This window comes from Chanos chanos, chromosome 1 (assembly GCF_902362185.1).
Source record: "Chanos chanos chromosome 1, fChaCha1.1, whole genome shotgun sequence".
Taxonomy (NCBI): domain Eukaryota; kingdom Metazoa; phylum Chordata; class Actinopteri; order Gonorynchiformes; family Chanidae; genus Chanos; species Chanos chanos.
In genome coordinates this window covers 30,147,824-30,159,535 of record NC_044495.1, presented here as the reverse complement: position 1 = coordinate 30,159,535, position 11,712 = coordinate 30,147,824, and the positions used below count along the sequence as shown (strand labels likewise).

The window sequence follows — 11,712 nt, the reverse complement described above, 5'->3', positions numbered from 1 at the left end:
TATCTCAGTTTGTTCCTCTTGTGGGTATGATGAAACTTTGATGTCATAAAGAAAAAAAAACCCCCTGGAAATAAACACTGTTTGTAGAAAATGGGTGTGATGTAATTTTTGGTCTTACAGTTCAGTTGCTAACAAGTGTAACGTTCCTTCCCTCTCCTTTAACTTTGTCTCCTTTTGTTTTTTGAGCCCTGTCACATCATCCCTAAAATTTCCAGAATCCACATTTTTCTGGTCAGTTGTCAAACCCTTCTTCTGACCTTGTAGACCAGCTTCAAGACATGACTTCATTTATTTTACTTGCCAACTGACGGCCAGTCAGTTCCTTATGTGTTAGCAGAAATGTTACGTGAGTTTTAATTTGGCTTCTGCCTATTCCTAGTGTGGTATTTTGCAATACCTGGAAAAAAACATGTTACTGTTTGAATGAACAGAAGGCGTTAACATTTCAGAAATCGTCGAATAACATTTTAAGACGAGTATGTCATGCTGTCTTTTGAAATAGCAACACAAAGTGTTACTGAAGAAAACAAATGCACACCATCAGTTGGAACACTACACTCCAAATATCCACTAAGAAACAGTGAATAATCAGTGTTCTTTTGGCTTCAGGGACACATTTAGATATGGGAGATAGCTGGAGAACATTTTATCCTGTCAGTGGATGTTTTACCCCATTATGACTCCTTTGTCCTAAGAGTTTCCTTCATTCATAGTCTGGGCTAGGTTTACTACCATTGTATATGGCTTTACTGTTGTTTCATTTATGGAAGCATTTTATCATTCGCATAATAAAAAAGTTGTCACATTAAATGACACCCTCAAGTTATCTACATAGCTCCATTGCTTGATATGACAACATGAGAGGAAAGCAGTGTGTGTTAAAGCAGGAAAGTGGTCTCTCAGTGTTATAACATCATGTTTATATTACTTCTGCCTGTAAGAGATGTGAGAGAGACACCAATTCCCTGTCTGAACTTCATCGTCTCTTTGTTCTCAGGTATGTACCCACTTCATGAAATACCTGTCCTCTAGTGAGGGTTATGAGCAATTGATACATAAAAACAAAGCCCTGTAGCTACACAAAAGTACGAAGATATTTTGGCTTAACAGATGTACTATTCTCCCATGAAGACTCCACACCCAGCAAGACCTATTCTTAGTGCTTTGTAAACATCAACAAATGTCAAACTTGTGAGACCTGGTCAAGCTTCAAACTCACTCACTCATTATCTAAGCTGCTTATCCTAATCAGGGTCATGGGAGGTGCTGGAGCCAGCGCTCATAGGGCAAAAGGCAAGGAAACACCCTGGACAGGTCACCAGTCCATCACAGGGCAGACACACAGACAAACACACTCCGACCTCAGGGCAATTTAGCATCTCCAATTCACCTAACCTGCATGTCTTTGGACTGTGGGAGGAAACAGGGAAAAAATGCAAACTCCACACAGAAAGGACCCTGGCCACCCAGCTGGGAATCAAACCCGAGACCTTCTTGCTGTGAGGCCACAGCGCTACCCACTGCGCTACTGTGCTGCCCCAACTGTCAAACTGAAATTTAAAAATATTAACCTTAAGAACTTAATGACACATCTGTGTCTTGGTCTTTATTTCTGGAATGATTCCACTGTTAAAGGAGGTAACCACAGCAGCCACAGCAGTGTTGATGCTTTTACTAATTAGGACAGAAATTGTAACAGCTGTAACAGTTGTAACATTACATTTATCTTCCTATGTTTTTGACTTTTTAATAAACTCACCAGAAAATCAGTAGTTACACCTGATCATTAATGACACCATAAATATAGAGAACAGGTTCATATAATGGCAGTGATTTAAACTATAGTTTAGATTCAGTATAAGAGTGTTAGTGAAGTTTGTAGTCCTAAAGAAGAAGAGTGATCAACCAGCCAAACAAAAAACAGTACTCATGAATGGAAGTCTGAAGTAACTTCTTGGATATAATTTGAAAGGGATTAAACTAAATCTGTTTTGAAACAGCTCACCAGCTCCAAGAAGCCTGAAATTTAGGGAACCTACATTCAGTGTGTCTGACATAATCACAATTCCTGTGAGATTGACACACGGTGCTCTGCAGACTATTCATAGACTCCTGCACTGGGTGTGTGAGGTGCTCTTAGTCTTTGTGTGTGTGTGTGTGTGTGTGTGTGTGTGTGTGTTTCACTTAGAAGGAATGTTAAATAAGGTGTGTTGCTCTTACAGAGTATGTCAGTAATGACAAGGCCTCTCAGGTGTTGTCTAGAGGGAGATTTTATGTAAGTGTGTTGAGTGTCCAGGGAATATGAGGGATGTAATCCAGAACAGAACTAATTCACAGACTGGGTCAGAGAGTAAAACAGCCCATCCAGGAGGGAAAGAATGGGGGAGAAACATGGGTAACTGTACATGGTCACACAGTGGATCTTTACCTTTTTTTACCTGGGCTGTGGATTTGAATATCAGGAGTAAACGTGCAGGTGTATGTACAGATGAAAATGTTTTCTGCAAAACAGTGCTGTTTAAAATTTAATTAGTAACACAGTTAATTAAGAGCACTTGGTTTTCATAAATGCAAACATCACATAGCATGAAACATTGTTACATGTTTGAAGAGGTGCTGTATATGTGTGTGTGTGTGTGTTTCAATAACCTAAATTCCACCGTAACACTCATCTTTCTAAAACTTTCTTTTGAATCCTTTTCCAGGAGTATTTGTAGCACTTTTTGTGTCCCCCTCCCTCCCACCCTCTGTATGTGTATGACTTTTCAAATGTCATTTCAAGAGGGTATGCCCTCTCTAACTCTCTCCTTGAGCATTTGTGTGTGAGTCTGTGTGTATTTCAATGTCCCCCATCCCTCACTGAGGTAAAAAGAATAACCCTAAGTAACGGACAGGCACACAGAACTGGGTCAGAGCTATGGAACCATGGAAACCAGGGGTTGCCATGGCTCAGGTCTTTGAGGAGAAAGTGAATAGGCTGGCTGACCAGAAACAGACACGTGCTGAGCTTACAGTATGAACCTGCTAACAGACTGCATTTAGCTCAAAGTTTCAACAGAACGAAACATTTTATTTTATTTACTTGTTTTTTGTTGTTGTTGTTGTTGTTCAAATTTTGTACATCTGAACAGGAAAGACAAATAAAAACAAATCAAAGAGAAAAAAATGAATAAAGAGTTTGATAAAAAAAAAAGACTTAAAATCAGAATTCTCGATGTGCATTTAAAAGCACGCTAAGGGTCCTGATTTCACTGTGTCTGCCCTATACCTCCCTTACCTCGTCCTTATTTTTTTCTTTACTGAGAACTTGAAAGGGAGCTGCAGCAGAACGCAAGCTGCCTGATGTATAACATACTTTCACATTTTAATTATAGTAACCTCTTGCAGTCGTTTAAAATTATGGTCAGAAATAACTGGAGGCAAGAATAGCGTGAAGTTAGAGCGAACTGGGTCAGGGGGCAATCATTCAAAAATGCGGGGAGGAGGTCAGCTAGTCCACTGGACTCTGGGTCAGACTAAGCCACAGCAACGACTGATTCTAGAGCTACACCCAGGATTTATTGTCAGATCTGATCAACTAAGCAGATATCGGAGTATTTCCATATTGGTCGCTTGCAGAGTCTATTGATGTGAAAATGAGAATGCGGCTAAATGTGCTGACTCGTTCAGTCGTTTCATTCCCCGGTTTCTATATAGGCCACCTTGTTTGAAATACTAATCCTGATTAATACCCCTTCTCCCGTCTTTGCGGGGATTCATACGCTCCGGGTGTCACGCCCTACATGCCTCTTCTCCCCATGGTACGTGCGGATGGTACAGTCACCAACGGCGCTGAGTCTTGGTGGAGTGTCACCTCAGCATCTTTTCAAAAGTGCGCTCTCCGTCGCGGCAACAGCTGCGAAGTGTAAGATGAGTACCACCAAAAAGTACAAGTTGTGTCAAACACTTAAGAAGTTGCAGTTGTCGGCTAAATGAGTGCCGCTCTGCTGCATGCTGTGTATTCTGTCTGCATGTCATTGGCATTGTGTCATTGGCATTGGCTTACGATGATAGAGTGACATTCCGCACGTAGCCTACTTAAGGGATGCCCAGTTTGGCATAAAACAACTTTTCACATAAACTCGCTGTATGTAAGCCTGCTATTTGGATTGCTCTCTCTCTCTCACTTGTTGAAGCCTATTTGTTTGCAGGGAAACACAAAAGGTGTAAAGAAATAGCAATTTTATTTAGCTCCCGGGCAAAAATGAATCGAATTGTTCACTTGAGTATCAAAGTAACTACCCGTTTTCGTGTCGGCAAACTTCGGTATTCGGTATTCACCACAGAGTGGCGCTTTGTTCATATGCGTACAACCAGAGACACGCCTCTCCCAGTGAGTCACCATGTCACGTTGCTCCTGCAGCTCGCATGGTTTAAATTGCGGATCTAGGGCGATCAGATAAAGATTGTCGTTGCCGGCAGAATCTGAGAACGCAGTGCCAGAATAGAACAGAGCGCTCAAACTTGAAGCGATAGACACATCATCTAGCCCACTTGAATTAGGACAGCCTTGATCACTTGTGCCGTCAAGCAAGGGTTTACAGGCTTTAGTCTACATTAGATCGCTTTTGTTCAGTGTTCCGCTCTCGATAAGCTAAGTGAATTTCTGGATCCGGTGGGCCACAGTTCCTCATCCTAACTTTTCACATTCAAGGAATGCCCAGAGAACTATCCGAACTCACGCAGAATAGGATCCAAAAGATCTGGATTCCATCTAAGGATGATAGACCCGCAGTACCCCGTAAAAGTAAGTTCCTTGCTGTTCAGTCTCTCTCTCTCTCTCTCTCTCTCTCTATCTCTCTCAGGGGCTTCATGTGTGCATGGGGTCCCGGCACTTTACTGCGGGGCAGCGCTTTCCTCTTATATCTGATGGAAATATTTGATTTCCGAACAAGGATATAATGGCGGGGTTGCTGTATAGAATTTAGCATTTTTGGCACGACAGACATTTTCAGTAACGGCAACTGGTTGAGATTTTTCTTGATTTTATTAGTAATAGCTATACACTTCACTTGTCAGACATGATTTTATTCTACGTCGCTGTAAACACGTACGGTATATCACTTTTTTAAGGTTGATCTCTGAAATTGAATCTCTGTGCATGTGTCACGAGTGCAGGTAGTAGCATCCCAAATGCGTCGTGACGAAAGTGAGGTTGCCGTGGCAACTGAGGAACGATGCTGATCACGTATGTGCATTTAACGTTATTAAGCTGAGTAAGATAAGGTCATGCTTTTGTGTGTGTTAGCGCGGAGGAGGGCGACATGGGAGTTCTTTTTTCCACACAAATCTATTTGTCTATCAAAGTGAGCATGAATAGATGCCGCCAAACAGATGACGTTGAAACATACTGGCGTAGATAAAGCAGGGTTTTTCGTTGTAGCATGGGTAAGCATGCCGCCACGAAACATGAATCTCAGCAGTAGAGGAGACGGGCTACCTTACAATTTCTGAAAGGTCACACTGATCTTCTACAGATAATAAAACCTTTACAGTCATGAGTACACATGAATTTGGAACTTGTGGAAAAATGCCATCAGAATAGTATCGGATACATTTAGAACTGTACCCACAAGAAATCGCAATAGCTATGTGTGTGTGCGTGTGTACGTGTGTGATTTTTTTTCATATGATGAAAAGTTGTATTTGTAGTCCGGTTAAGCTTGCTCTCCGTCATTCATGGCAGTTTGCGTATATGCGTTGGCGTTAATGGGATCAGGAGCACTCTGCTGATCGAGCGGAGAGTTTTAGGGATGTATTTCCGTAGAAGATGTTCTTAAGAGAGCGGATTAGGTTGGACTGCTCCTGCCCTAGTGTTTCATTGAGAATTCTCGCTTTAAGGGCGGTTGGTGAAAATGCGCGCGCAGATTTACAGATTACACTCCGTTATTTTAATTCGTTTAACAACTACTAAAATGTTATATTGCTTTCTCTTTGCTTAGCTGAAAAGTGTGTTCACGTACTGTAACATGAATGGACAGCTGACGATCCGATATCATTCTCACAGTAGTTTGTGTAATGTTATTGGGCCTAGCTGGTTGTAACAAGGCGGTGAGTGAGCGTCTGTATGTATGCAGGGTAGCAGTATCCTGTATGTTTGAATGTGTACAATACAGTGGTGTAGGAGTGATGCACTGTGTGTGTGAGTTGTAAGGACCATGTGCTGACTTGGCACATGGATGTGCAATGAAGCGTAAAAAAGCAAAAGGAAAGCAGCTTATCTTTTTTCCCTCTTTACCCAAACATACACACATGCACGCTCAGACATATACACACAGTCAGTGACCTAAATTCAGTGTATGTGAAGTCTGGCTGGGGCATGTTATTTTCAGGCTGTGTGGTCAAACAAACATGTTAACAGGTCAGGACGCCAGCTCTAACTGAGAACTGCCTGTCTGTAACTGCAGACCATACAAAATCCTTTTTGATCAGTGTGTAGTAAACAGAATATCGATGCATAATTCTCTCTCTCTCTCTCTCTCTCTCTCTTAGGTGGTGGGGGCCCTCACCTGGCTAACCCCCCCACAGTGATAGTCATGGTGGGTCTTCCAGCCCGGGGGAAGACCTACATGTCAAAGAAACTCACACGCTACCTGAACTGGGTCGGCATGCCTACCAAAGGTACAAAGACAGCACCAGTGTTTAAATATATAGCATCTGTAAAGGTAAATACAAAGACAATTTTGAATTCAAGAAATTCAAGAATTTGAATGCACTAGTATGAGGTTCAGAGGTTAGGATATCACTCTATGTTTGAATCAACATATTGGAAATAAAAATGTTAATGATTCAAATGACTTAAAGATACTGTTCTCTCATTGACCAAATATATGGTTTTACAGTGTTCAACGTTGGGGAGTACCGCAGAGAAGCTGTGAAGAATTATAGCTCGTATGACTTCTTCAGATCAGACAATGAGAATGCTGTCAAAATCAGACAGTGAGTCCTTCTGCATGACCATTATTTGACTACTAGCAGAACAATATCACTATTATCCATTGTGAAAAGAGTGAACCGTTTCATTTTATTGTTGTTGTTCTTTTATGTTATTCTCTCCCTCAGACAATGTGCCTTAGCTGCTCTGAGAGATGTCAAGGCTTACCTCACAGAAGAGGGCGGCCAAGTTGCTGTAAGTGTTTGAACTCTCAGTACACTCACTGCACCCCCTCCAAACACACACACACACACACACACATGTCAGTATGGTGTCTGACAGGAATGTTTCTGCAGGTTTTTGATGCCACTAACACTACCAGAGACAGACGGGACCTGATCCTGGACTTTGGCGCTGAAAATGGCTTCAAGGTCAGTAAGAGATGCCCCTCTTTTCTTTTGGACAGTGATCCTGGCTATGATTATGAAGGTGATGTGATGAACACTCAAGTCAATTCATTCCTTTTTTTAGGTCTTCTTTATTGAGTCGGTGTGTGATGATCCAAACGTCATCGCTACCAATATCATGGTGAGCGCCTGATCAGAAGTTACTGAAGCATTTCCACTGATTTCTTAAGCCCCTTTGGCTTTAGCCCCTCTGCCTGCTGTATATATCACCAAGCAGAAGAATAACCTCATTAAAGATACCATTGTGTCTTCTTAATCCTTGATTTGATGAGCAGAGAGTAGTTTTGCAGTGATGTAATAATGGGTTGAGACAAAGCCAATAATGTTCTCATCCCAAGAATGGACATGAATGGGTGACTTGACAGTTGTGCTTTTGCTTTGAGCAGGAAGTCAAGGTGTCTTGCCCAGATTATAAAGACTGTAACAAAATGGACGCCATGGAAGACTTCCAGAGAAGGATTGAATGTTACCGTGTTCACTACCAGCCTCTAGATCCAGATGATTATGACAAGTACGTTCATACACTGCTAAGCAAAACTTTTTTGGTCCTTAAACTTCTCTAGTCTGTTTCGAGTTTGAGCTATTTGACGGCTGAGCTGTACCGTTGTGTTAATCGCTTCTCCTCTTGTCCCGACAGAGATCTGTCATTCATTAAAGTGATTGACGTTGGCCGACGTTTTCTGGTGAACCGCATTCAGGACCATATTCAGAGCCGCATTGTCTACTACCTGATGAACATCCATGTGCAGCCACGTTCTATTTATCTGTGTCGCCATGGAGAGAGCCAGCACAACCTGCAGGGCCGACTGGGTGGAGACTCTGGCCTGTCCACACGTGGAAGAAAGGTACAAAGAGTTGGAAAGAAAGGCAGAGAGGGATGAAAGAGAAAGATTATAGGAGGAGCTAGAGTGAACAAAACATCTGATGTAAGAAATATATGATCTTCTGCCCCTTTGAGTTCCAGCTTCCTAATGCTTCAGCTGTCTCTGTTTTCCTGTCTGTATGTGTAGTTTGCGGAGGCCCTGTCCAGGTTTGTCGAGGAGCAAAACCTGAAGGATCTGAAGGTGTGGACGAGTCAGCTTCGCAGAAGCATCCAGACAGCGGAGGCTCTCGGTGTCCCGTATGAGCAGTGGAAAGCCTTGAACGAAATTGATGCTGTGAGTTAACTTTCTCTTTCTCTGTCTCCTTTTTTTGCACCCCATTTCTCTGTTTGCTTATCTCTGTTGTTAACATACTTTCTATGTCTGTTTTGCTCTATAGGGTGTATGCGAGGAGATGACATATGAGGAAGTGAGGGAGAAGTTCCCAGAAGAGTTTGTTCTCAGAGATCAAGACAAGTATTACTATCGCTACCCCACTGGAGAGGTAAATGTCATAGATTGGCTCATTACAACATAAGAGAGTCAAGCATTAAAATATATCACATGGTATGGTCTCATATAGCCTGGAGATGCTGAACTGAGACATTCACTCCTTCACTATATGGCAAATGATCTCTTCTGGGGTGGCTAAAATATTGATAGTTCTTATTGCTGCCTGAAAAATGAAGAGACGAATCACATTTGTTTGAGTTTTGAATCTAAGCAAATGTTTGTGTTCATTGTTCATTCTCATTGTCCATTGTGAACTACCCTGTTTATCACTTGCATGCCAGTGCAGTGAGCTGGACACACTGAGAATTCAAAAATTTGTGTTCATCAGATTGTTTGCAGCTTTGTTTGTAACTTTGTAGTTCACAGCAAATGAAAATAACTGAAGGAGAGGACATCCTAAAATTCATAAGAATGTAAACTTTCTCAGAGAGATAAAGTTTCCATTGTTTTCAGTAGAGCTCAACATTCTATGAATGTTGTTTTCCCGTATTGATACCATGACCTTCAGTTCTCAGTTTTTCTCTCTGTCTCATCGTAGTCATATCAGGACCTGGTGCAGCGGGTGGAGCCAGTCATTATGGAGCTTGAGAGGCAGGAGAATGTTCTGGTCATTTGCCACCAGGCTGTCATGCGCTGTCTTCTGGCTTATTTTCTGGACAAGAGTGCTGGTGAATATCAAGACTTCATTTCCCATCATCCATCTCTCCCATTTTCATTTCATGGAAGATATTCTAACCAATGTTGTTGTGTATGCAGATGAGATGCCCTACCTTAAGTGTCCCCTCCACACTGTCCTGAAGCTAACACCAGTAGCTTACGGTAAGAGCCCAGATGCTGTTACAGTTGGTGTTAGTAATCCAGTTCCTCCTTTTGAGTGATTTTGAAACTATTTCGCTACGTTGACATCATAGTATGCAGTGTCATTTAGATAATGAAAGTATGATTCTCTTGTGTTCTAGGTTGCAAAGTTGAGTCCATCTCACTGAATGTGGAAGCAGTGAACACACACAGGGACAGACCAGAGGTAAACCGTCTCTTTTATTCTCGCTCTTTCACACACACACAGACACACACACACACACACACACACACAAAAAAATTATTGTCTGGGGTTTGATGTTTGTTCCTGACTTTGCTCTCTCTCTCACTTCCTCTGTGAAGGAGGTTAAGAGGGGTCCAGGCACTTTGATCAGAAGGAACAGTGTCACTCCACTCACAAGTCCTGAGCCCATGAAGAAACCTCGCATTGACGACCCCACCATCCCAGAGTTCACAGCTGCCCCTGTGACCTTCTGTTCCACAGCACACTCACCCCTCACACTTTCTACACAGGTCAGTCTATAGCAGAGAAATTCTCAGTGCGTGTGCGCGCGCGCGTGTGTGTGTGTGTGTATAAGGCCATGGTAAGGTGTCCACCTATTCCTGTGCACTCTCTCCTTTGTTAGTTTATGGTAAAAATGCTTATATATGTGTGGCTCAGCTCTCTTCATTTCTTCATTTAACTGCCTCTCTCTTCATTCTTTGTTTATTCTCCCTTTTCTTCCCGTACTCTTCCTGCCACAGCATTGGCTTGGCCAAGCTTTTCTGTAAGTATCAGCTATTTTTTTCTTCTTTCTCTTTCGTTCTTACTTTGTTTTGCTGTTCGCTTCTTGGAATATGAATCACAGCACATACTACCTCTCTCTCTGTTAGTAAGCTACTTGGATGTTTGTGTAACATCATAACTCCCTCTGTTACCAGTTTAGGCATTCACGTGCCTCTCTTAAACCTGCCCTGCACGACTGCTTAAGATTATATCACTTTCTAACCCCAGATAAAGCTTCTGGTGTCATCGTTATGTAATAGAACATTTCCATTGACCTGGCACGCAACCTGTTGCCATGGATACATCTCTCTTTGTCTCATTAACACTGTCTTCCTTGTCTGTGCCTCTATTCCTCTTCTGGCCCCTTCCTCCTTTTTTTTTAACTCAATGAAAGACGCATTGCTTTTCACTACCTGAAAGTGGTTTCCGTGCTACTGTTTCAGAGGTAAAGCCCACTGGGTCTTTAGCACTTAGCATTAGTATAGAATGAGCCCTGAGAGCATAGACCTAGGTTGTCCTCTCTGTGATAGGATAATGGAGCCATCTATAAATTCTGTCAAACAAACCACCTCTTTTATCAAATTTCTGACTGTTTTTGATTTGACATGTTTTTGGAAGAGAGCTGAATAGTTTGAAAGCCACAACAGGCTGAAACACCTCTCACAGAGACGACTTTGTTTACACTTTGTTAGTTTCTCCCCCTGCTAGCATCTCTTTACTTAAATTAATCTGCTGTCCGTTGTGGTAGACTTTCGATGCCGTCCTAAGACCATCAGATTGGTCCCTCCTCTTCTCAAATTCGAATTCATCTGATCTGCTAGCCTCTGTGCCAACCTAACCACTTAAACTTTTTCCTTCCACAGAACATGAACAAATGCTCCATGGAGCACCATGAGCTGCTGCAGCCCTGCCTGTGAGATTGCTCCGCCGTGTCGGCTTTACTTGCACAGGAGGCTTTGTCCTCACAGTTGCCGCATCCTTCCTTTGGAAGAGATTCTTCAGTTTCTCTCTCATCTCCCCTCTCTGTCTCTCTCCACATATCCCCACTGAGGTCTCACACTGATACGGAGTAGCTCTCTGGACATTAATGTTTCTCATCACCAGTTCCAAAGAAACAGACCTGTGGGTGAAGAATAGACTGGAGATGTGAGATTAAGAACCTCCCCCTTTTAGGGAGTTCAAACACACAGACACACACAGAGTTCTGAAACACACCAAAGAGTTTTTACACAACAACTCTCTCTCACTCTGTAACACTCCCTCTCTTACACCAAGTCATTGTATGTGAATACAGTTTGTTTTATATCACTCTTTTTATAATTCTGTCCGAATGCACTTGGAGGTCAGATATCTTAATAGCAATAGCACATCAGA

At 42.3% G+C, this 11,712-nt stretch overlaps 1 protein-coding gene across 1 annotated transcript; it reads left to right on the top strand.

Annotated features, from left to right (window-relative positions):
* The first annotated feature begins 4,695 nt into the window (after nt 1-4,695).
* pfkfb3 (6-phosphofructo-2-kinase/fructose-2,6-biphosphatase 3) lies at nt 4,696-10,787 on the top strand. The gene is made up of 16 exons (XM_030771288.1): nt 4,696-4,786; nt 6,532-6,660; nt 6,882-6,978; nt 7,102-7,168; nt 7,270-7,344; nt 7,445-7,501; nt 7,767-7,891; nt 8,018-8,225; nt 8,391-8,537; nt 8,641-8,745; nt 9,292-9,421; nt 9,510-9,572; nt 9,713-9,777; nt 9,915-10,085; nt 10,317-10,339; nt 10,733-10,787. Exons 1-16 carry the CDS (start codon nt 4,696-4,698, stop codon nt 10,785-10,787), a joined length of 1,608 nt encoding a protein of 535 aa, XP_030627148.1.
* The last annotated feature ends 925 nt before the right edge of the window (nt 10,788-11,712 follow it).